General features: G+C 41.2%; 1 protein-coding gene across 1 annotated transcript; it reads left to right on the forward strand.

The window, feature by feature from the left end:
• Positions 1 to 1,723: 1,723 nt before the first annotated feature.
• trpa1b (transient receptor potential cation channel, subfamily A, member 1b) lies at positions 1,724 to 26,671 on the forward strand. Its single transcript, XM_030397543.1, has 29 exons — positions 1,724 to 1,824; positions 5,397 to 5,522; positions 5,773 to 5,925; positions 7,071 to 7,233; positions 8,193 to 8,368; positions 9,632 to 9,739; positions 9,940 to 10,048; positions 11,242 to 11,387; positions 12,049 to 12,185; positions 14,035 to 14,083; positions 15,821 to 15,920; positions 16,004 to 16,104; positions 16,568 to 16,743; positions 18,460 to 18,624; positions 19,746 to 19,860; positions 20,068 to 20,234; positions 20,770 to 20,860; positions 20,991 to 21,050; positions 21,141 to 21,233; positions 22,577 to 22,647; positions 22,822 to 22,978; positions 23,442 to 23,531; positions 23,839 to 24,008; positions 24,104 to 24,233; positions 24,631 to 24,813; positions 24,918 to 24,986; positions 25,354 to 25,455; positions 25,554 to 25,675; positions 26,009 to 26,671. The coding sequence occupies exons 3-29, from the start codon at positions 5,830 to 5,832 to the stop codon at positions 26,220 to 26,222; spliced, it is 3,360 nt and encodes a 1,119-aa protein (XP_030253403.1). The 5' UTR covers positions 1,724 to 1,824; positions 5,397 to 5,522; positions 5,773 to 5,829; the 3' UTR covers positions 26,223 to 26,671.

Below are 26,671 nucleotides of genomic sequence, written 5' to 3' on the forward strand. Positions count from 1 at the left end.
CTGTTATCCCAGGACAGTTCTTGTTTTCGGTGGCAACTGTTCTGCAAAGTGAAAAATTTTACGTGTCAAGACAGACCAGGCAGCGGGGTGTTTTTACCAGTTTGATTGTTTTGGCCAACAGAGGGGGCTGCTGGAGGCTTCATGTCACGTCTTCTTCTTCCACTAACCTGCTGGCATTAGTTTTAGTGAGATCTGTTGTGAAAAACACAAGACAGCAAGTGTCAGGCACGTCAGATTGCTAGAATTTGCTAATTAACGTTTAACACAACACACTTGCTGATGGGAATGTCATTATGTTTGCACCTAGAGATGAAAATTTATGGAGGACTGAAACTGTCAAAGTCAAATATATAAATAAAAAATTAAACCAATGGCTCAATGATTAAAAAAATATGCCATTAAGTGCGTCAAAAATAAAACCTTAAACTGACAGCATTAATTAATTTATAAAAGGTGACATATGCTGATATTTTTGTTTTTAATTTGCTTCTATACCCCGATTATTTATAATCTAATCTATCATTTAATTAATTAATTTATTCATTTTATTTATTTATGTGTTATCTCAAAAATGCAAAGGGAAAGGTATACAGAATAAAAACACAAATGTCAAAATAAATGAAAAATTAATCAATTAAATGACTAAATGAAATGGTATGGTAGAGTCATTAGATAAGGAAAATAAAATAGAAGTACATAAATACAGAGGTAAATTAAAACAGAAATATAAATTTATGTCTCATTTTATTTAGCTTTTTTATGTCATTTTTGGTACAGTTATGGGCATCTAATTTATTTATTGAGTCATTGATTTTTGTCAGTTTCAGTCCTCCATACATTACTCATTTAAGCTGCTATCTTGACTTGAAAAAAATAAACTAGAGAAAAGTATTAATCTTGATTTATATTAAACTTCATTTCAAAGAAAGGTTTGAATTTCAGCACTTGTATCTTGGCAGGATACATTTTGTGTACTCAGAGAGTCGTCTACAATCTCGGAAGATACGCATTCCCATGATGATATTGCTGGTAGGAATACTTGTATAATCCTCAGTTAATGATATACTTTATCTGATAATCCTGCCTGATAAAGATTCCCGGAGGAATATTCCTTAATCCCCGCCATCAACAAAGAGGTCTTAGAGGTCGTCTGCCTTGTGTCTTGTCAAGAGTCACTCGCTTGAAGAGAAAAAAGGACAGGCCTCACCCTAAACAAGGCAGTAAAGGAGGTAGTTTCTTCCGAGGAGTTTGATAAATGGGATGCTTCGTGCAGCCGGGTGGTCAAGCTTGAGCTTTGGTTTGTTGAAAATGTCAGGGAGCCTCGCCTTTTCAAATACTACACAATAATAAGGTCAACCCCTCAAACTTTGAAGTGATGGTAAAGGCTGTTTTGGACATAAACGCACGCTCTGCTTTCCTCCATTGGGAAAGAAAAAGCTTCCAGTTTGTAATCGAGCCCACAATGACAAACACTCTGTCACCATTACAGTGCCAAAGATTAAAAAAACACATTTCACACTGCGGCTATTTTTCCCCTCCTTATTACAGTTTCATCCATCCATTCACATTAACTAAAAAGCGGGACAGTGGTATCATGTTTGCCGCTTAATGTATAACTGATAGCCAAATTTCCTCTCTCATTACAGCGTGGGCTCGCCTCCTTCCCTGTGAAAACATCATGAGAGTCATTTGGTCACAAGGGGCAGCGTCTTGCCAGCATTAGGAGACAGACAGATAGTCTCCCCACACTATTTAAAAGCCCTATTGCACTGGTGAGGAGAACACCCTGACTGCTCAGCTCGACACCGGCGTCACACAGATACAGTAAGTACAGCATGTCTTGAACTTTAATATTTCAAATCATGGGCTTCTTCATGCAAAATGTACAAGGGAACATGACAGTGTCAGGGTTGTTTTGGATGCTGGCAAACGTTTTCATTGTGGAAAATATGTGTCAGTTGAAGGTTTCAGCTTGTGTGTTTACTTGAAATGTCAACATAATTAAAAATGCATTTGATTTAATTGGATTAGAATCAGTTCGTTTGCTGAGTGTGAGTAATATCCAACAAGTGTCCACTTTGAGAGCAGCAACAAACCGGATCAAATATGAAACTATATGAACTATACGCAGCAAAATGCACTTAAAGTATTGAATTAAAGTACTCATGACTGATATTTATGACATTATTCAGCTGTTAAAACTGATTCTTCAGTGTGTACAGTAGAATAGCTACAGTTGATGGTGCTTAAGATGAAGCTATTTTTAACTTCTTTATGTGCCATTAGCTAATTTAGTCTACTGCATTCCTAATCAAAGGATCATACACTCATAAGTTCATCATACATTGTAAAATCTGTAGTAAAGTAAAGCGTCTTCACATTAAAAATAATTGAGGAAAACGAAAATTACCAAGTAAAGTAGTCTAATCGTTTGAGGTCATTCAAACTTTGTAGCTCATTCAACTTAAATTTAATAGTCTGGTGCACTTGGTGATTCTAAGTAAATCGGTGTTCTGACTTTTTTAAAGCAAAGCCAACTTTCAAAATGGACAGTGAAATTTTTGGCCATCATGTTTGCTTTGCTTTGAGAAACAGTGAATACTTTGGCCCATTTTTTTCATTGTATCAAGACTGTGAGAGCTTCAAAGGTGAAATCTCTCTTTGTTTTAAACTTCTAAAAACTTGTGGATTTCCAAGGTGTGACAAGGGGCCCTGACCAGACACTGCATCTGTCAGGGGTCCCACGCCCAAAAGGTTTGAAAACACTGGTTTTGTCTTTAGCAATGTGTTGTATTTTTATAAGCTTATCAAGTTTGTCTTTTTTGTGAAGTCTCAATCTGGAAACTAACTGTAGTTGTCAGATTATTTTTTATAAAAACAAAAAATAGGACGTAGTAGAGTGGTGGCAATACATTTACTGAAGTATGAAAAACACAACATTTTATTTTGTAAACTACAATATTGAGCATGTTTTTAATCCTATAAGCAATACCATCAAAACATTTAAAGATGGGCTTTGGTTCTGATGCAACATGCAATCTTCAAAGTAACTAGTAACTACACTTGTCAAATACATGCAGTGGAAAAACTACAACGTTTGCCTCCAAAATGTAAAGTGGAGTGGAAGTATGACGTTGCATAAAACGTAAATACTCAGACAAGATATCACTCAAGTACATACTTTAGTAAATGCGTCCACTGCTGGTTCTATAATCATTTGAGCTCATTATTTATTTATCAATTTATTCTTCAGGTTTTATAATGTGGTTTTCTATATTCAGTGATCAATAATCTAATAGTCCAGTGTGACACTTTGAATTAGATTTTCGATTCACACAATAACTATTCAAAAAAATTAATCATAAATTCTGCCTGATCACTGTAGAGTGTATTTAGTTTATTGCTGTATACTTTTGTACATAAACACAACTATCAAAACAAACGCCTTCTACCAAATGATATTAAAATGTAATCTAATCTTCAACCTGTTTGTCAGCTGTATGGGAAATGTGTTTACCAGTGTCCATTAGTGCACTTCCTGCACACTTTGCTTGGATGAATGTCAGACTTAATCACCCAAAACCAACGACAATTATTAAGAGCTGCTTCTCGGAAATGATAGGGAGGACGGCATGCAGTACAGTGAATCATTAACCACTAAATTAGAAGAAAATGAGGCTGAATTGTTTTTTTTTTTATTTGTTTTATTTATCTGGGCTACGGAGGAGCTTAAGTGAGCACACTCTCTTTGCATTGCGGTCAAGTTAAAACTGCAATGATCAAAGTAAACATCACTGAAGTATTGACGGATCATAATGGAAACATTTTCCCTGGTGGAAATGTTTTGCATTATCGTATAATAGACATTGAGCGAACAAAATTGTGTTGCATTTCTGGGTCGTACGGAGCAGAAACGCTTCATATGTAACATCTATATATTCTACATGTGTCCCACTTTACCTCATACTGTAACTGCGAACAAATCTATATTCTTGTGAAGATTCTCTGAAGCGAACGCCGCATGTTCCAATAAGATCTACGCATTTCCTATATGATTCCTTTACTTTGTTTACTGATCATGAACAAATCCATTGCTAATCTGCTGAGCCGCCTGATGAGAGGTGAATTAAATTGATCGCCACGGTGACCACAGCGCACAGAGGTTAGACTTAATTATTGGTCTCTCATCTGGAGAGACTTATTCTCCTCACCTTAAAGGAGTCGAGAAAGGAGCAGACCCTGTTGGAACCTCCAACCAGTTTAACTTACCAGGTGCAACATGGCTTAAATGTTTTTTCTAATGGACGGGAACCATCAGAAAACAATTAACTGTATAAAATATGGATGGAGCTTCTGGGTCTGAAATGTAAAATTAACTTATATCTGGATTCTTTATAATGTCCAGCAAGGGGCAACTCTACTGGCTTCAGGAAGAAGTTTGATTGTATGTAATCTTATGAGAAAATGACCCTATTTCTCACTTGATTTTTTACCTCAGTGAACTGTTTCCTTACACGTTAACAGTCTTAATTGTTAGTTTCAAGCATCCTTCAACATAGCAAGATGGTCATGTGTACAATAAGGTTCCTTTTAGAGTTAAATAGACAAAAAAAAAAGGCTGTGGCTAACACAGCGTGTCCTCAGGCTGTCAGTCAGGTACAATCAGGAGATCCTACAAATCTCCACCCTCTTGTAGAAATAAAAAAATAAATAATAATAATAATAATAATAATAATAATAATAGTAATAATAATAATAATAATAATAATAACTTTATTTGTATAGCACTTTTAAAAACAGAGTTTACAAAGTGCTTTGCCAGAACAAAGCAAGAATACAATTTACAATTACAAAAGGACGATAAAATAATTGCATGAAATAGTTGAAATAACAGAGGTAATGATACTAGATTGGTAAAGTAGGCAAAATAAAAGAACTGAAAGTAATAAAATAAGTAGAACAGAACTCAAGACAGATGGAGTAAAAATAAACATAAAAGGACCACATCACATAAAGGCAAGTCTATAAAAATGGGTTTTAAGAAGTGATTTAAAAGAATTTACTGATCCTGCAAGCCTTATCTCCTCAGGCAGGGCATTCCAAAAAAATAGGGTCCCCTCTGGCTCCAAGGTTTTCCAATGGAAGCCTGCAAACCATCGGGTGCTGCCATGGCTGGGTTTACACTTTGGGTGAAACTTAGCACCTGTTCTGACCTGAGAAACAACCTCGATCAGTCACAGTGTACGCCAAAGGAATTTTTCTGCATAAGGTCGACAGGATTTGCAATGAGAATTCTCCATATTAATTTGCGTACCAAAGAAAGCCATTTGTTTGTGATGTAACTGCCGGCCTCGTACAGTAAAATTACAAGGTCTTTCTCAATCTCACTCACCCAGGATCACCCAAGGACACCTGGGACTGACTCAAACAAGCTGCCCCCCAGCTGTGAAGAAAGATAATTGCTTTCTTCAACAGAAGGGCTTCAACCTCCAAACACTCAGCGGATCTGAATGCCCTTCCGGGTAAAGACAAAGTCATCTGTGCCCATATCCCCTCATGGCAAAGGGAGCCTATGGCTTAGGGCGTTATCTGCCCTCTGTCACATGACACTCTATGTGCTTCTAGCGTGTAAAGCAGGCTTTACACACTCACTTATATGACTTGATTGAAACTGTGGGGAATTTTGTTGCATGATTACAGTTATGTGCATCCTTGTTTGTGTGTGTGTGTGTGTGTGTGTGTGTGTGTGTGTGTGTGTGTGGTTGTGTTTAGACCCGTGCCATCAACCTTCATGTGGGCGCCCAGGGTTTGACTCCATTGAGTTGAGTGATGAACTTCAGCAGGGAGGTGACCCGACAGACCAGTTGTTATACGTATGTGATAGAGGATGAGGACCCAGCCCTGGCTAGCATCAATGTGTTCGAGGTGAGGATGTCACCAAACTGAAAATAGAGGTCATGTATTTCTATTCAATGTAGAAAGGAAAAGATATCGTGTAAAGAGAATACTTTTGTAAAAAAATAAAGTTGCCCATACAAGAGGTCTTCCAGTATTTGGTGTAAAATATACTTAAAAGGTCCCTCCACCCATTTTGCATATTAAAGTGTGTTTACATGTGTTGGGGAGTTCTACTGAATGTATGAAAAAGTAGTAGCTGCATGGATTGTGATAAAGTGACTCAGGTGATGTCACTCAGTGGCATCATGGGTTGCATTGTGGGTAATGTAGGCGCCAGGTTTTGAAAAAGCAGTCTACTGGTTAAGCATTGCACTCCAACACCACTGTTGAACTCAGCTAGAGATACCGGCTTTTTTATTTAACACATTCTTCTTCCTTTTCAAAACATGATGCCTACATAACCCACAATGCAACTTAGCCTCTGAGTGACATCACTGGAGGCCGTTTATAGGATTGGATGCAGCTTCCTCTGGAGCCACGAAATAATTTACACCATTTTTTTCATATAAAAGTATAAAAGTAGTACTAATAAAAGCAGATTTGGCATACAATATATTTACATATACATATACACTGTATGCTATGGGTCAACCGGTCAACAGTGCTTGAGTAAATATCCTTAGTCAGTTCCATCAATGAATTTTATAAAGGTAAATGGGCAAATGGATGTGAGAAAATAAAATGGCACATTTCAATCCACAGGTCAAAACTGAAACATTGCTAGATGTGATTTGTCCCCTGCTCACAGGGGCGTATTTACAATATGAGTGTTTATGTAAGACCCACGTCAGTAATCCCAACCTTGTGTAACCTTAATGAAAGTCACTGTGAAGAGCCAGACAGAGGCCTGACCTGATGTCAACTTAAGTATTGCATAATAATGTTACGAGAGTTGCAGTATTCAAACTTAGATTGTTTCAGCCATCAGTCTGAAAATGTAACAAGTAAACATGATTTTGCAACAGAAGACAGTGTTAATTGTAAATTGTTAATTCCACTCTCTTGTAATGAAATCAGAGACAGACAAATGGAAAAGTCCACATCTCTAACATCCTCTTCTCGTATTACTTTCACTCTCCTTCGGTTGTTTCACTTTGTACACTGCCCTCCAGCTGGCTGAGAAGGGTGACCTGGCTCTCCTGGAGAACCTGGTGAAGAAGAGCCCAGAGGTCCTGAGTGAGAGAGATGAATGTGGAGCCAGTCCCCTTCATCACGCCGCCGCAGGAGGCTACATCACCGTTATTCAATTCATCACCACTGTCAAAGACCCACAGGGTAGGCATGCCTCAGTCATTGATCATAAGTTGCACTTGGGTACAGTCAAAATATATGTGTAGTGTAAATCACCATAACTCTGTCTTTAAAGGTCCTGTGTAAGAATTGGCCACCTGTAGACTTCATACACATACTCCCACTTCATTCTACTACAAATAACACCAGAAAGTTGGGTGTTTACCCAACGCTGATGTTATCCCTTGTTTTGCTTCAGTGTCCATCACTTTTATTCTCTGTTGCTGATTGTGATCTCTCGTCAAGAACACTTGTTGGTGGTGGTGGTAGTGATGGTGTAATGGCTGCTTGCTAATAGCTTTGGTCATTGTTGTGTTTACCGTTTCCATTCATGATTGACAAGAGGTTAGAATGTGCCCCTTGAAGCAGGCCGACTTCTTCAGTCCTCTCGTGTTGGACTGAAGACAGACTGGATGCTCAAGTGAATAAATATTACCTCTTGATGTACAAAGTGGTATCACAAGACAGAACAAGCTGCGGCTAGCTCGTTAGCATGCTAACTTTAGCAGATGTTTAATACATACTCTATTTGTCTATCACTCTCCGTCTCCGCTTTCTTTGCCTCCTCCATCAGAATAGTTTCTGAATTTCCACAGTTGTTACAGTTGTTCCACCATTACCTTCGGATATTGACGGGAATAGTGACCATGATGTCTCTTCCTGTTCTGGTCAGCAATGGCAGAAGAGCTTTTAATGTGCCATAATTTGTTGGCACCAATCGCCACGCCAATGGCCATTAAAATTGATAAGTTACAGCAAAAAAACTGTCTATTGCAAGTTTAAACAAAGGTTCTTATGCGTAGCTCCTTTAAGTTACTGTATAAAGCAGTATGTTACATTACAGAGTGTCATGTCTGGAACTAATAAGAGCTGACTGTATCTACATGCATCTTTACGTAATTGCATCCGTGTGCATTTGTGTGTTTACCCGCATCCCCTCCCAGGGCTGAACTGCTGTGATGAGCAGGGCAATGCGCCCCTGCACTGGGCGGTGGAGAGCAACAAGGAAGAGAGCTGCAGGACTCTTCTGGACCTGGGGGCCGACCCCAACCTGCTCAACACTGCCCTCATGTCCCCTCTGCACCTGGCTGTCAGCCTCGGGCACAACAACCTGGTGGAGGTGGGGACGCTTGAAAGTGCCCAGCTGAAAAAACTGTTTAAATGAAGTGCTCCAGTGTTTTTGTGTTTTGTCACTGATATCAAGGTCACTGCAGAGGCATTTGTTTTAAAGGCACTAAGAGTACTGGCCAGTACACGTACAGTATAACAGGAGGGGGGTGTAATTTATGTTTTTGCTGAAGGAGGGTGACATATTTTGGAAAACAAAAGCAAAAGGTGTTTTGTTTCATTCTTATCCAACATTTTTCTAACTTATTTGATATTTAGTATTTGTGAGCTTTATTCTATTAAAAAAATACATCGAGAAGTTACATCACAATGATGGGGTGGCGTCAAGATACTTTTAATCGCAAGCCCTTCAGCGTCGACATGTTACCTGTGCGTGTTTACTCATTCAGAGGCTGTAATTACAGTTTACTTAGTGGCAGTTTTATGCCATTATGTTTGCAATAATATACTATTATGAGATTTGCAGGGGAGGTATTGCAGGTTTTATTTTCTCTATGGGTCAATAGGAAACATTTGATTTAATTTCCTTTTGATGAAATAAAATAAGATTCAGCTCCCACTCCCATCACAATAAGTTTCAATGTCCCCTGAGATTTAGTCGCTCTGAGAGTGCCATTACGCAAACAGGAAGCCCGTTGTAAAACAGTTTGTTTAATCTTGTCTTCCTCATTAAAAGAAAGATGGCAAGCTTTTTGTTTAATAAAAAAATATGTAACAAAAATATACAATACGTGAAAAATAGATAAAAAAAAATACAAAAAAGAAAAATAGACAATAAAAAAGAAGAAAAAATAACATAAAAATAAAGAATAAATAAAAATAAGAAAATATGCAAATATGCAAGATAAAAAAATAAACAATTAAAAAAGTAAAAGCTAATAAAAAATGAATGAATAGAATTAAAAAGACAGACGATAGACCTCAAAACATTTAAACAAAAGGAAGGAAAAGGATCGTTGACAGTCATATCATCACATCACATCTCTTGCAGCACATGAACTTGTCTCTTAGAGCATCCGCTGCGCTCCAAAGTCACTGACAACTGTTTACATATCTGACAGAACCTGACTCAACCGTCTGCTCGGAAAGACCTTGCACCGTCATCCCCGCTACATTTGGCTGTTGTCCACACACTGACACAGCTGCTGTACGGTGGAGGGTAAAGGACACGGGTGTATGTGTGGGAGAGCTGAGGACAGAGTCAGGGTGGAGCTCACTGTTTACTTTTTTTTTTTTTTATCTGTGCTCCCTGCAGCTGCTGCTGTCCTACAGCACCACGGACGCCAATCTTCAGGGAGACCTTGGGAACACCCCGGTGATTCTGGCCTGCTCCATCAATAACTTCGAGGCTCTCAGTATATTGGTGCGTGGTGAGAGTGATGCGTTCGGACTCATGTATTCATTCGGTTGCACTGTCTACCTGTAATGGATAACTGTCCAGCTGTACAGAACAGATTATGTAGCTGTTCTTTACACTTGACTGCGGGCTTGCTGCAGCTTTGTCTCACACAGAGAATCGTCTCTGTTTGTCTTTCTCTCCATCCATTCTCCTGTCTGTCACAGATAAAGCATGGAGCGCGTCTATGCAAACAGAACAAGCTTGGCCATTTCCCCATCCACGCAGCTGCCTTCGCAGGTGCTAAGAAAGCCATGGAGGTGATCCTGAAGAACGGTACGACAAAAGGGATGATCTGTCCTAAAAATGTTTAGAGTGCTGACGATAATGAAAAAAAGTTTTGACAAGGCCAAACAGCACATTTAAACAGGCAGGAGCTCACCTCAGCCCCAGAGGACGTCAGGAGAAAAATGCTTGTGCTGCTTTGTACAGATGCCAGATGCCACAGACTGACAGGATGTTTATCCACGCTGGGAGGTCTGTTTGGTAAATCTTGTGTTGTAGGAGGAAGGTTTAGTTCGAGCACAAAATATTTATGATCTATTTGCGACTGCTCAGCCAGGGAATTAATGGGGAATCACATTCTTGTGCTGTTTGGGAGTTTAGCCAAACGCAGACCGCCCACCATGAATGGACACAATTACTCACTACTTCCTTCCAAAAAAATGAGGAGACTTAAACGGTGCAATTTGTAAGATCATGAGGTACAAAGTGGCTAGGGGCTGGTGGGTTAGCATGCCAACTTCAGTAGATATCCCTGCAACATTACACATAACGTCAGAGCTGTTCTTTTTAACACAGTGTGTTGACAATGTTGATAAATATTTAAAACTATAATTCGTACATATTGCACCTTTAAAGGTGTTATTAATAACATTCAGCCGCTAAATCTGGCATGCTGTCTCCCTCCTTCCATCGCATTCACGTCACCACATCGCTGTTGTTCGAGTCACCTGCCCCTCGAGTGGATGCCAGGTTGTTGCACTGCCTAATGTTGGTAACACTAGGTAATGCTAACATTGACTAAGCTAGTTAGCTGACTTAATGTTGCTAACGCTAGCAAATGTAAACATTGTTAATGCTAGCTAGCCACAGTAGTGGCAGCACAGTTAGCAGTGTGCAAACCTTAGAAATCAGACATTTTTGCGCTTTTTCCATCAACTGACAACTCCTTACCGCAGACACTTTTGTTTTGCCCCGTTCTTCAAGCTCTGTATATAGATTTTTTTTAAAGATTTATCCACGTGAAAATGTCATCAATATCAATATGACCTTTAATATTAAAGTCCAAGTGGGCTGGTACAAGATGGAAGGCCCTGCAACTGAAATTCCCTTGAAAGTCTATAAGCAATAAAAACAAATACGTTTACCCCAGCGAGTACTGACTGAGACACTATTGTTTTGAGCCTCACATGAATTCGGTACATGATTCAAAATTAAGAAGCCGTTAATTTAATTCTCTCTGGCAGGAGAGGAGCTGGGCCACCAAATTGAGCAACACATCAACTATTTAGACAAGTCCAGGAGCAGTCCCCTCCATCTGGCTGTACGCGGCGGGAACATCGAGGCCATCCGTTTCTGCATCGCAAATGGGGCCAGAATTGACCAGCAACAGGTACGGACATCACAAAACAAAAGTAGAATCTATCATGTAAATCTTGCTCTATTTGGTTGTAGCCACAGTTTTTCCTACTGCTCTGCTTTGCATCGTCACGCCATCGCTATCCATCTTCCATCTGTCCATCGCTTGTTTTGTTTTGTTTTCTGAACTAGATCTCATTTGTCTACAAAAGCCGGTCTCAGTCTCTGTACTATTAGAGCATGTCACTCTTATCACGCCCCATCTGGGGAGTGATCGTTATGTCTGGCCCTGGGATAGCGGCCAGGGCTGCAGCAGGAATAGTGAGTACAGTAATAGCTCCGGTTGGCTAAATTGATACAAATTACCTCCACTTACACAAGGAGGCTGAGTGGAGCGTTCACCAGCCTCCTCCTGCCAGTTCTGGTTATCTCATTAAAGGCTTGTGTTACAGTGCCCTATGTTCGCCCAACAAGTCTGGGAGATACTCTGATAATGTTGCACCGGGGAAGTGTACAATATGTATATGTGTAAGTGGTGTGTGTGCATGCGTCTTTACGTTCAGCTCTGTCTAACTCGGTGTGTCACTGTGTGTCTGAGCGGAGCAGACAAAATCACACCCGAAGAACTTGTGAATATTCATCACGCTGATTCATTATTCATCGCTCATAATGTATCCATGTTTGTTGCCGTCCAGAACGACAAGTCCACGCCGCTTCATTTGGCGTGCACCCAGGGCGCCACTGAGGTAGTCAAGCTGATGCTGTCCTCCTTTGGCCAAGTGGGAGACATCATCAACCTAACCGATGGGGCGAATCAGACCCCTCTGCACAGGTGGGCTCCCCCTACGCTAGGTTTTTCTCTCTACTGAAATTACTGAACTGATATCGTTTATAATTGCCAGTGCAAGTGGCTGTGGAGGCTCTCTGTAATTTTGTCCACTGGGTTTACAAAAAGGTGAAATGCAAATTTGCTCCATTACAGCCTCGTGTCAGTCACCCAGCTGGCCATTTGACTTGATATAATACATTCTGATTTTATAGCTGAGCTTTGAGCTTACCATTTAAGATTTAAAGCTGCAGTATGTAGGAATTTTGATTCTTGTGGAGCCCAGTTTCATTGCCTGCTTCACTGGTCCTGGTTGTGGTGCCACCCCGCCCCCAGCAGCAACTAAAAGTGGCTTTGTCTGGGCTATGAATTTGACCGGTGGCCAATTCTTAAATGTTGCAGCTTTGAAGGACTAGTTCGACACCTGTGGGACACCATGGGTTGTTAATGTGTGAGATGTTGTGATGTTGCCAGGCGACCAGCGTAATTCGCACTGAGTCACAAAGGTACATTGTACCCCATAAAATATGTACAGTTTGCGTTAATCAAACAAATTAGATATAGCATGTTTATTAGTGGGCTTTAGATGATAGCTGTTTCTTCCTATTTAAGTCTTTATGCTAAGCAGCAGCTGGCTGTAGCGTCACATTCGAGCCTCGGTACTGCGCTCACATTTAAGACAGTAATCAGGACATGTCAGTGGAAGTGTTACAATTGCAAAGTCCATGTAAAGTTGCAGAATCATTTTGTGGTAGGGTTTGAATTATCTTGATTGTAAACCATCTCGACAGGGCTGACCTTTGAATGGAGAGTTTCCCTCTCCATAACAGAGGAAGCTATCTCATTAGCTGTATCTCACCATCTAATTTGATGGAGCTCTCTTGGAAAGGACCACGGTTTGCAGCCAGTCCTGAGGCAGGAGTGGATGGTGCAAATGCTCACCCTTGAGTTAACCTACCGCAGTAAAAGTCGCCTCCAGCACCATCTTTTTTCAGTTTTTGCAAAATGTTCAGAAATACAATTTTTGGATTCATCATTTTATGATTAGGCAGGTTTTTAAGTTAAACTCCTCAGAGTCAAGTCCCTCTAAAAACTACACCGCTGCCTTAACGTGGATGTGTAATATCTGTGGATACTATCCGAACAGCTTGCTCATGCTGTGTAAAGATCAATCCATCTTCATAAAGTCAACACTATAACACTGTGACAAACAAGAGGAACAAGGATATGGAGCCCTTGTCTATGGCTAGCAGAGTAACGAGCTTTTAATTGGGGGGGGCAATAATAACATAATAAAGATATGCTTCCCACATTGATTTTATCTGAAAAGCTATTTGTGTTGGCATGGCAGAAGAAGACGGACCGGATATGAGGACAAAGAGGAGGGAGGATAGGTCTGTGTGACCCCATTTAACTCCCTTATAACGTCTGAAGAGAAAGTCTCTACCCTAAATGTTTCATCTGATTTTGATATTGTCGTTATAATGTGTTGTAAGATACTCAGTACAATCCCCCCGCGCCTTTCCCCCGGCCGTAGCATCATCTGTGGATTAAAGATTTCTGAGATTTTCAGGTTTCGCCGGCAACTCATCTTCCCTCCTCCACGTAAGTCTCTCTCTTGATGCAGAATGTCACCAGAATACCCGGAATTACTTTTGTAAAAGTGCGTCATTGAAGTGAGCCATGACAATCCAGGAGATAAAAGATGTAAATCTGGTCGTTATATCATGCTCAGGACAAGACAGAATTAGAGTGAGATCATCCTTACTCGACATCTGACAGCGTTGATAAGACCTTGACTCACAGATCACGTGTCGGGCATCTGGTTTTACAACAACTGTGTTTACTTTTCCAGGGCTACGATATTTGACCACACAGAGCTGGCAGAGTACCTAATTTCTTTGGTAAATAAAGCAGACACACACAGAAACACCTACGCACACACACACACACACACACACACACACACACACACACACACACACACACACACACACACACATACTCCACAGCTGATATGTACAACACATTCCCATCTTCAATATCCGGGACTGTGTCGTCGATCTAAAGACAATAAAACTGAATTTTCTTTCTGTATTAAAATCAAATTAAAGGGCAAATCAACCTTTTTTTGCGTCAATGCTGAGGTCCGTTCTCACTGCTCCTTGTATTGTATTTAGTTATTTGGTCATTTCACGATCTGTTTTTTCCCGTTGCTGCCATTAAACAATATTTGCAATTTAATCGCACCTCTCGACTTACCAGACGTTACAGGTGCCGCCCATTGCTCGTAGAACATCTGTCACCATCTGCTGCACTTCCACAGATCATTTTTTTTTACAGAACCGTGTTGCGAGGAACAAACTGGGGTTGTTCTCGTGTCAGCTCATTCTGTTGGCAAACACCACAACAGGAAATACATTTGTGCACACTGCGCACGTTTTATTTCATAGAGAGTGACATTACCAGCTCATTGTGCAAGACTTTGCTCGGGGGTTGAAATCAGGTCATGGTGTCAGTGGTTTTTCAAAATGAGGAACAAATTATATCATTCATATGTTAATAGGTTCATAATAATAATTTCAATAATACAAGTTTGATCATAATGTTATTTTTTAACACTCTTTTGCCAGTGCCCTGCAGCCCTCTAAGTTAATGTTGCTATGCCTGTCAAGGTATCCGCAGTTTACCATATAATATTGTATTTTTTTTAAATGGGTTCTTTAATTTAGACAGAGGTAAAAAGAAAAACCTCTCATTTTTTTGCCTTTTTGGGTAGTTTGTGCAGCTCTAGCCAGCAACCAATCAATGACACGTCAGCTGCATGAGTTGCTTGAAAACACTGTCTGTGGCTGACTTTTTAATCTTTCCAACTGACTCATTTTAAAGCAGCATGATGTAGAAACTGGCATTTTGAGCAGTACTTGCTTACTACAAACAAAACTCATCACATCATAACAAGGCCTCTCACTGAGGTTACATAGGGCAGAAACAAGTGACAGTGGCTGAGACACCGTTCACCCCATGACAAGACGCAGTAGCTACCATCCACATGATTTTGGAGCTGTTATTTTGAGGGAGAGAAGTCACATAGTGTTGCTTTAGAATGAGAACCTTTTATAAGGGTCTTAAACATGCACTTACATCACCGCTTACGTGCACGTTAAATGCAACAGGAAGATGCTGAAGCTGAATGTCCGAGGCGTAAACACTGCTTCATCGGCTGATGATTAATAGGCGTTATCATGATGTTTGGCTGCTTAATTAACAGGCCTGTTTGTAATTTAAAACAGTTCCTTTTTATTGCTACATTACAGTGGCACAACAGAAAAGGTTTTGATGATGTGGACTAACTGATGTCACATTGCCCTCTCTACACTATCTCCCTATAAATATACGATGGCTTCTACACACTAGTCTACACACTGGACATGAGAAACTCAGGCAGCTTTTGGTGCTTCTACAGCACCGTCGTCTCTCAATGCAAACTCCACTCTGACTGAAAAAAAAACACACATGCGGAAGTAATATAGATGTTGCTAATTTTCCATGGTTTCATTTGTTTGCAGTAATTACAGTAATGGGCATTAGAAAAATTAATGAGGTAATTAACGGGGTGCCTTGTGCGTTTCTCTCTTCAGGGCGCAGACCTCAACTGCATTGATTGTAAAGGGAACTCTCCCTTGCTGCTGGCCACGAGCTGTGGAGCGTGGAGAACCGTGACTCTGCTGCTGTCCAAGGGTGAGCCGCTGCACTGTGTTTCTCCACCAGCGGAGCTTATCCTGCAGGCTGCGCACACTCATGCGTGCGTTCGTGTCTTCTAGGGGCCAATGTAAATGTGAGAGACAGGTGCGGCTGTAACTTCCTTCACCTGGCCATTCTGCAGCCCAAGGGTCTGAAAAACATCACAGAAGAAGTCCTGCAGGTCTGTGACTCAGCAAATGCACTGTATGCTGCTTAGACAAAGATGTCGCTGAGATTGGGGTTTAATTACTGCTCTGTCCTCGATCAATTCGCCTTTGAGCCTGGCTGCATGCATTCAAGGCCAGCTGATGAGGTTCATTATACCCTCGCTAAGCCAGATGATCCGTGAAAACATTGTAAGCTTTACCTAAAGCCACAATGATGCCTTTAAAATGAGCCACAGAGGACGGCTGATATTAACAGTGGGGATGGGATCTCTCCTCTCTGTATCAGTGCTCAAATATTATTGCAGGACATTATAATTTATATAATCTCAGTGTTTGTGTGTGGGTGTATATGTATGTGTATAACCACAGTCACGGTAGCTGTTATATAATATGCGCCCTTTATACCGCATGATTGCTTTTTTGCTTTATTTAACATTTCTGCATACATCAATGTGTTTATAATGTGTCTCACCTTAGCATAACAGCGTGAAGGCTCTGCTGAACTGTGAGGATAATGAGGGCTGCACCCCACTCCACTACGCTTGCAGACTGGGTATCCATGACTCAGTGAAGAACATGCTGGGCCTCTCGGGGCAGGTCGGCCTCGCATGCAAGTCCAAGGACAAGAAGTCTGCCCTGCACTTTGCTGCCCAGTGAGTTCAACTGGCCCCTGAGGGCACGACTTTGCATATCATCGAAACTGGAAAACACTGATTTGACCTGATTTTCGCTCGAAGTTGCTCAAACTCGATAGAAGAAGTGCCAGCAATGTCACCGCTGCTGACACTGACCGGCGTAGGCTGCAGTTTATACACTCTGTTGTTTTCTGTTAGGCTATTTTATAAGCTACAATTTTCACATTTTTCAGGAAAGGTGCGATATTCACACCTTCAACAGTGTGTCCCACTGTGTTACCATTAAAGATCCCGGAGCAGAGACTTTCTACGCAGAAAAAAAAACCTTGTCTCAAAGGAGGCATTGTATGTTTTTACATTGTTTCCTCTCTTTCAGTGTGTAGTATGTATTCTTGTGCATGTATAAGACGGAAGCTCCTCTCTCCCGCAGGAAACGCTACTCCTGAAACGTCTCATCAGTAGTCCCGCCTTCCGTCATTTTGTGACATCAAACCACGTCGCCATGTCACACATTGGCCTAATTTATGACAAGCGGCTAGTTTGGCACTGAAGAATTGATTTAGCATAGCTGCCCTGTTGTAGTTAGCGGTGCTGGCTCAGGTGTGTGTGAGCTGACCAATCAGAGCAGACTGAGTAATCAGGAGGCGGGACCTTAAAGAGACATGAGCTAAAACAGAGCGTTTCAGACAGAGCATGGACAGTATTAGAGAACTGATATGTTTTTATGTGTATTAAAGCATCTGAGCCTATTCTTGAAGTAACCCAAAATAAAAATAGGGACCTACAAATGAGCAGGATATATCTCCTTTATAGTCCTAGTCTTTTTAAGTCCGGCTTCATAGGCTGCATCAGATGACAGTGTGACATTGTTCTTCTAGTTATTCTGTAACAAGTGTTGTGTATTGACCACACAAGTATAAAACATTAATCAAAAATGTCTCCTCAAAGCACTTTGACTTATAATCCTCTGAAAGCCAAGACTTTTATCTCTGTAATTGAACAACAGTGGTCAAATGAAAAATGAACAAGGTGCCGACATTTAAAGCTGTTACCTCGCTGCGGTTTTAATCCGGTGAGCAATTTTCTGCGCTCACTGGTCTTTTGATGATTAATTGCCATGGTATACCTATTATACAGTGACCCAAAAGGAATTGTCACAAGAATAGAATTCAATTAGCGCGGCACATACGTGAAGAAATGTTACTCGCCATGTAAAAATGAGTGGACGTTAAACATTACTGTAATGGATTTTTCTATCATGTACCTTCTCTCTCATCAGAGCTCGAGGGCAAATGAAGGCCACGCTATGATATCATACCTTAACCATTGTAGACACCTCATTCCCGTTCCCCACCAGGCCCAGTGAACGAACACAAAGTGCTGCTGACCTTCTTAAATGGTTTCGCAGACAAAGAAAGATCATAGAGCAAAGCGATGTGTCACTTCTGTTTATGTCCTCTCGCGGTTTGCAGAGCCATTAGTCATTAGCGCTTCCCAGCACTTTTTAACCATATTTTACCAACAGGACCAAGCCCCATAACAGCAATCTTGAGCATCTTTGAGCAAGATACTCAATTGCCAGGATGAACTGCTTTACAATTCCCCCCGGCCTCTTTCTTCGCTGAGCCGTGGGCCTTGTGCAAAAAGCATTTCCATTTCAGAGCTCATCAGATCACAACAGTGAGAAAAGTTTCTTTAACAGCTTAAGGCTTCTCCTCATCTCTCTTTTTTTAGGTATGGGCGCATCAATACATGCCAGCGGTTATTGGAGACCATTACAGACTCCCGTTTGCTGAATGAAGGTGATGAGCGGGGCCTGACACCACTCCATTTGGCTTCAAAAGAGGGGCACACCAAAGTTGTGCAGCTGTTGTTGCGCAAAGGAGCTCTGTTTCACTGGTAAACTCAAATACATAAGCATGGCAAGGGTATAAACCTCCAAAAACATGATGATGTACTGAACTGTTCTATGTGCTGTCTTGCAGTGGTTGCGATTTAAAGCAATATGTAAGAATTTTAACTATATTTGTGAAGAGAATTTGGCCCAATCCCAATACACCCCTTCCCCCAGCCATTTAGTCCCACCCCTCCTTTTTGTGTATAGGGAATAGTGTCCTGATTAATGATGGGACAGACAGGCAGGGTGAAGTGTTTGGGGCTACATGGCCCTCCAAACTGAGATTTTTCAGAGGCACACTTCAGACTCGGGGTTATGAGAACTCTCTGTCATATCAACGTATTCTGGACATTTTCTTTTTAACAAGCATGAAACCATTACGACCAGTTTGCTGATGTCTTGATAGCAAACCAGCTAGCTAGCTAAAGTTACACGACAGTCCTACATTTTGACCTATGTATTTCAATGTTGTATTACCCTGCATTGATGGCAGATGACGCCTGACATTGCTAATGTTAGCCTATAAAGCACCGCTAACGTTAGTGGCCAGTAAGGAAGCAGTATTCTTTTTTTATTTCGGACAGTCGGTTGTGAAGTTGTTGATGAATTGCGAGCCCCCATCCTTTTCTGGCCCCATCAGATAAATGGCCAGTGGCATTGTGATAATACCAGGACTGCCGCATTTACCAAAGAGATATTATCACAGCTGAAGCGCCATATTGCAAATATCTGGTATTAACATAATCGCCATCGATCTACATCAACTGACAATGTATGAGTTAAAGGGTTAAAGATGTAATGCTGATGCTATGACGTTCACGCATTGTGTTGTCAAGATATAGCCACTAAAGTTAGCGGTGTAAACACCAACAGTTCCTCGATGCTCTGAGTTCCCAGTACAGATTGCTAGCTGTAGGGCTAACTGAGTGAAATAGCCAAATAGCTAAAGCAGTAAGCCGCTACTCTATTGAAATTCCCTCAACCCCCTTGTTTTGTTTCTGTTGTGAGTATGAATTCGATAGCTGTCCACTTCTTACATATTGCACCTTTAAAGTATGCAAGGCTGTATACATTTTTCACACTTGTCCCAAAACCCTGTTGGCTGACCATGTCTTGTTTACAGTGACTACAAGGGCTGGTCCTGTCTGCACCACGCTGCATCTGAAGGATACACACAAACTATGGACATTCTCCTGTCAGCAAATCCCAAGTTACTGGATAAAACAGATGAAGATGGGGTATGAATTCCCAAAAAGTTTGTCATCATCCAAATCTGTAATTTTACACCCATTTGCGATGACAATATTGAGTACAGGCTTATTTTTGCAGTTCTGTTATATAAGAACAACGGGTGCATTAATAGCAGTATGGCGCTGAATAATACAGACATCCCTGTTCAATAATGAATGAAGAGTACTGTCTCCTGTCATGTATTGATACACCAGAACAGTGCGCTCCACGTCGCAGCGAGGGAGGGACATACAGCTGCAGTCAAGCTCCTGATGAATCGGGGAGCAGAGCTCAGCTTAAACAAGACTGAGACATCATTCCTCCATGAAGCTGTGCAGAATGGGAGAAAAGATGTGGTCAACGCTGTAATTGACAGTGACAGGTATATTATAATTGCAACGTGCCTGTTGCAGATTAAAGTAAACTTTAACCTTGCAGGTGTGTTTTATCCACTGCATGCGTAGACCATGTATTTATCTTGCTCTACAGTGTCCAAAACATCAACTTTTTTCATTAGCTAAGAGAGACAAGCCTGTTTTCAGCTTTGCAACAATGCATTTTTATTGTTTTGAATAAAATGAAACCAAGAGTTTTGTTCTATTTCACCTGACAATTAGGCAGTATCTATTCTTTTTCATGGAAATGTATGTATAAATTATCCAAACACACCTATCCCAAACTAGCCCAAAGTAAATTCAAAGCTGTTGAATCATTTGGAGTACAGGCATGTTTTTGGACTCTTTTGAAAGGATCACTCATTGGCTGTTGTAGGCTCTAGGGTGGACATAGATGCTCCAATGCCCTCTTTTGTATTAGCCAAACAGGCCGTGGGGTCAAGTTAAGTTTCAAAAGTCCAAATTGTTGCAATTCTACACATATTTTAGTAGATTTGTGATTAATTTGTGTTGTTCTTCTAGATGTGCTGAAGCTTTGAGCCTGTTCATACCTGGCTCCACTCAGCGGTGCCCCATAATGGACATGATTGAGTATCTTCCTGAGACCTACAAGGTTGCCACTGGCAAAAAAAAGAACATGTGTATCATAAAAATGATTGCACAGCAGTTGTACTAAGTTGTCTCTTTCTACAGTTTGCTAACTAAAATACTCTGCCACTGTGTTCTTCTGCTTTCTTAAACAGCACCTTTTGGACAGCTGTGTTAAGGAATCTGACGATGATTACAACAGCGCGGACTACCATGTAATCAGCTGCAAGTTTCACCAAAAACATTCAGTAGTACTGTATTTCACAAAACAGTATCATATTAAACAATTCTTTTGTGCGGTTTAGATTGAATACAATTTCAGGTGGCTCCAAGCTCCCATCGCAGTGAACAAGGCAACGTACAAAACCATGAGAGTTCGGCCACTGGCTGCGCTCAACGTAAGCAACATTTATTTATTCATTCATTTTTTAAAAATCTGCTCCTCCATAAAGAAGTAAAGTTGGACTGTAGTCATGCAGTGCCATTTAACGAGGCCCAGTAGGTTTAACCACTCACATTCAGGTAAGTGAGGGCTCCAATTTTGAACATATGAACTTATTCATCGGCAGTGTTGTTGACTATGTTCTCCCTGCCCTTGTCAAGCTGCTCCTCTTCTCCTGTTACTACTAGCATGTGTTGGGTATACATGCCACCTACTTTTCCTGTTGCTTAGTGATCAACACCTTCCATCATGCATTGCAGTTAACTACCAGCAGTGGATGTATCAGGGGGACAGTTCATGGGAAAAGGAAGAAGCGTTGATCGCCATGTGTAACAAATCATTTTGTTTTCTCCTGTTTGGAAGGAGTAAGCCATGAATATACCAAAGCTCCACAGTGCACTACATATAAATGTATGTTGTGATACTGAATATTCACGGTTCATGGTTAGTTTGAAATAGGCTCGGCCTGTATTGCAAATGTTCACAGAAAGGCTTTGGTGAGTGGACAAATGTGCAGAGCCATATTAAAAGGTGGCATCGGATATTTAATTAAGTAAAGCTGAAATGGAAACATGCCTTTACGACCATTTCAGATCACATCCACAGTGACATTGTGCAACTATTTAACAGTATGTGCTAAAGAAGGAGAAAAAAATCCATTTATTTGTATTTTTATAGCAAAAAGATAATTTCTTCCAGTAAAACCCAATGTCACATGAAATTGGATCATATTTTATAGGGACATATGTTTTCTGGTTTTCCTTCTAATGTCCTCCAGCTGTTCTGCTTGAACCCTTGAAGATTTTTTGTTGGATGAATGGCTTTACCTATTGCTTAAGTAACCACACACAGTGGCTAACTCTACCGGGCTCCTAGCGCACGCAGGCACTGTTAAAGTCCAAGCACAAACTCTGCGTTCCAACTTCTGCCAGCTGAATGACAGCATTAGCTAACGTGATCGGCTACTGACAAGTAAATATGTGCACGAGCAAAGATCACACCACATTCCGATTCAGCTCGACTTTGAAGGTACAACGCATAATCTCTGTTTTATAGTCGTTCACACAACAGCCAGCACTTCTTTTCCTTCCACGGTGGCTTTGGATTACAAAAACAATCTTCCACCAGATGTTAGAATCACTTCAAAGCATGTTTTTTTTCCTGCTGATGTCATCCTGCAGAGATCAATAAGATGCATAATGCTCTTAAATCTTTAAGTTTTAGCTGTCAGGTTCCTGTTTATTGCTTGTAGAAAAGTGCCATTAAAAGAGAGCTATTTTTCTGTTACTCCTTGTGCAGGCGATGGTGTATTACAACCGCATTGAACTTCTCAACCACCCTGTCTGCAAGAAGTACCTGGCAATGAAGTGGTGCGTATTCGTGATGTAACACCAGAAAGGGAAATTTCTCATTCTGATTTGTTGCAGCTGTTGCAAAAAGTAAATACATATTTGTTCTGCTGAGTGCGCCACATGCCAGTGCACTGTTGACTTCGAATGTCTGTTCTTTTAACATTAAAACTGCTCCGTCTCCTTTTTTCACAGGTTGGCTTATGGGAGCAAGGCACATTTGCTGAACATGTTTCTGTACCTGTTAGGCCTGCTGCCCCTCACTTACCTGATAGTGACTATGAGGCCCACCATGAACATCACTGAGGCAGGCGAACACAACATCACTATGGTGCCCGTATCTTTCCCAGAGGTACAAATGACAGCATCTCATTTAAATATCACAATAATTTAAAGTCGCAATGTTTAAGATGCGGACAGAGTTTGTCTTCGAATCGTTTGCAAAGTGAACTAACTTGGTGTTAGTGTGGACATTATGTCAAAGTGAAGTTAGCATGCTAACTAGCTAGCGCCAGTCCATCCTGTCCTGTGATGCCACTTTGTACCTCAGGATGCGATAGTCTGACAGTATAGCCCCATGTAGTTTCAGCAGGAAGACACATGCGAGCTGCACGTTTTCTTATATAGTTTAATAAGCCAATAAGTTAACAAATACACTTGCAAAATGTCAAGAATAAAAAAATATTCCTACACCTCTATGCTTACTAAACAGAAACCACTTCCGCCCGTGTCCGCCAGTGAGATTACATGTGATGACGGGGAAAAAAAATAATCACTGTGTGTCGATCTAAATCCCATTGTTTTTCATTCCACAGCAAAGTCTGCTCCGATCCATCTGCATGGTGATGGTCGTGGTTATGAACATCTACGCCATAGGGAAGGAAGTGGTGCAGATATCGCAACAGGTGCAGTGACGCAAGTGTCATTACCTCACATGAAGCATGTGCTCATAAATCTGCTCGGCACCGGGCCTGAGCGGACACACTACCAATCAGCTGTGATGGATGAGGGCCCTCTGATTTAGATGTGCAGGTTCATTAAATGACCACAGTCGCGGCCCCTCCACATTTTACCTCAGTCATTTTGATTATAACGCTGTGAAACACTATCCCATGTTCAGTGGATGATTCCCAAATGTTGTTTGCATTCGCAGGATTGACGGTCTTGTATGAATCATTCTGTATCCAAATTTCTTTTCTTGTCACTTGAAAGCGCTGGAATTACTTCAAGGACTACACCAACCAGAATGACTGGTTTTCAGCCATCCTGTCTCTTCTGTTCGTCATTCCCCTCATAATCAATGCAGAGGGTTCCTTACACTGGCAAGCAGGGGCTGTAGCAGTTTTACAGAGCTGGGTTGGATTCCTCTTTTATCTCCAGAGGTACTGTCGACTCTGAAGCCACTGCACTGTTTCAACACGATCTATCATTTATGTTGTGGAGGGCCAATAACTGGTATAATCTCTCGCTTCTGCAGGTTTGAGGGTATTGGCATCTACGTCGTGATGTTCTGGGAGATCATGAACACACTGGTCCGTATTGTGATGCTGTTCATCTTCCTGATGTTAGCATTCAGTTTGGCTTTCTATGCTCTGATGCTCAACCAGGTAGGAGAAGAAATAAAATAATTAAAATGATGTTATGCCAAATGCTTTAAGCTGACAGAGTTACAGTATGAACTATATTCTGATGTTTTTTCCATTATCTAAGAGAGGTATCGATCTTGTCATCTAGCTCTCTGCAACAAAGTTAATCAGCCTATTTTCAAAATTGTTAAATTATTAATTTAAAACGATGCCGGCATTAGAGAATCTACCATATTCACACCATTTTCCTCCAATGTCATGGTCAGGGTGGGAAGCTCAGATGCTGGGATAATGTAATGCTGCTTTGTGTCAGGTTGCAGGTCAATATTTAGCCAATGCGTACACGCTAACGGATCGTCATGAAGAAGTGCCGCAGTATTTAACTCTTATATAAAAGTGACTTTGTTTTCTTTCGCAGGAAGAGTTTAAAACCGTGCCACTCTCAATCATGCAAACCTTTGTGATGATGGTCGGGGAACTGAACTACCAAAATAACTTCCTGGATGCTTATCTGAAGCAGGAGCTGTCTTTTAGTGTCCTCACTTACGTAATTTTTGCAAACTTTGTCCTGTGCATGCCAATTCTGCTGGTGAACCTCATGGTAAGTGTGCTCCGATGGTCCATTTCACAGACTCCTCATAGGCTCCTCACATACGCCTCGTGAACTGACACCATGCCTCTCCTTTGTTTTCGGCTGTGCCATAGATTGGTTTGGCAGTTGGAGACATCGCCGAAGTACAAAGAAATGCTTCCCTCAAGAGAATAGCCATGCAGGTGTGTATGGAAACAGCTGGACACTGATTCGAGCAGTATTTAAAAATGTATCTTGCATTTTCAAAGCAGAGAAGACGTCATATCTTTTATCCTGTTTGCATGTTGTTGCTTGCCCAGTCTACCATAGCTGTCCTATGATATGTAATATCCCAATCTTACGTTTGAATCTCTCATAGTAATGACATTTTATTTGCATATTTGTAAACATACACACTGATACCGATGTGACAGGTCAATATAAATATCCATCCGCCGTCTCCAATTTGAAATATGGATATATGTTTGTTTAGCTTCAGAATGTACAACCATAAGGAGGAACAGAGAATGTGAGGTTCCTATGGCTGAAAATCGGAATTTCTGCCCACAGATTGACCTCCATACTTCCCTGGAAGACAAGCTGCCTTATTGGTTTGTGAAGCGAGTCGACAAGGACTCCATCACCATCTACCCCAATCGCAAGTGCTCCAGGGTATGCCTCTCAACCAAACAGACACAGTGCGCTACATTCATTTATCTCTGTAGCTCATGTCAGCCGCCTTTCTTAATCCGTGCCACTTCTGTAACCAGCAATTTTTAAAGAAACTCATCACGGGGGGTGCTGAGGAGACAGTTGAAGTCTGGAGTCGTCTGCAGGCCAAATCAAAGAGGTGCACTGTGATAGAGAACGAGCTCAACAAACAGAAGTTCAGGTAAAGCACACAAGGGTGCGTGCGATAAACACATGAGAGTCAGTTTTCTATTTCCAGGTAGGCCTACCACTGTGGCTGGACCATGAGCTGCCGTGAGGAATGCAACAACTACATGGGCTACAATTTTCACAGCAGTTTCTGATGCATGAGCAGCCCCCAGTGGTGACAAAGAAATAAGGCCTGAGATCAGATCACAGAAAGATGTGACTCACTCTGTTTCATTTTATAATAAGCGACACGGAACCACTCAGCAGTGGGAGTCTCATTATAAATCTACTCGAGTTTAAATGAAGTCTCTCACTGGGACTCACGGGCCGATGTTTTCCTCTTCAGGATGAAGGAGATGGCGAGCTCGCTGGAGAAGCAGCACAGCCTCCTGAAGCTCATCATCCAGAAGATGGAGATCACCTCGGAGGCCGACGAGTACGACGGCCCCGTGAACGTCAGGGGCAGGATGTGGCCGAGCTTGAGTCAGAGGAGCCACAGAGGACAGACCTTGTCGCGCTGGGTCCCGCTGATGAAGGCCATCGAGTCCAAGAGAAAATGAAGGGGCCGATCCTGGCGAAGAATAAGTGCATTATAAAAAGTCTGGGCATTACTTGCATTATTATGACTACTGCACAGTGTAATTCATTATATAAAGATGTAGCACTTGTATCCACTTTAAAAATACTTGATATTGTAGCAGTTGATTTGAATGAAGTGCTTGACTATTTGTGTGGCTTAATACTAAGTTATGTTACAGACTGGATGTAAATCTGCGACATAAGTGGCATTTTTGTAACATGTGGGTTTAATCAGTAACATTACTTGTCCCACTGAGAATGTTGAATGTTAATTACAGTACGTATTGGGCAATGAGAATGTTGATTGTCATTACAGTACGTATTGGGCGCACACAGTAGCTGTATGTGCAATATGCACTCATTTATCTCTCAAATGTGACGCGTCTCCTCTTCCTCTCTCTCACCCCATCATTAAACATGTCTAAAGTCT

The sequence above is a fragment of the Sparus aurata genome, chromosome 19 (assembly GCF_900880675.1).
Source record: "Sparus aurata chromosome 19, fSpaAur1.1, whole genome shotgun sequence".
Classification (NCBI taxonomy): Eukaryota; Metazoa; Chordata; class Actinopteri; order Spariformes; family Sparidae; genus Sparus; species Sparus aurata.

Coding starts and splice junctions, on each gene's coding strand:
- trpa1b (XM_030397543.1), top strand. CDS start 5,830: ATGAACTTCAGCAGGGAGGTGACCCGACAGACCAGTTGTTATACGTAT. Junction 14,084..15,820: donor CAGAGTACCTAATTTCTTTG/GTAAATAAAGCA, acceptor TTCTCTCTTCAG/GGCGCAGACCTCAACTGCAT. Junction 19,861..20,067: donor ATAAAACAGATGAAGATGGG/GTATGAATTCCC, acceptor TTGATACACCAG/AACAGTGCGCTCCACGTCGC.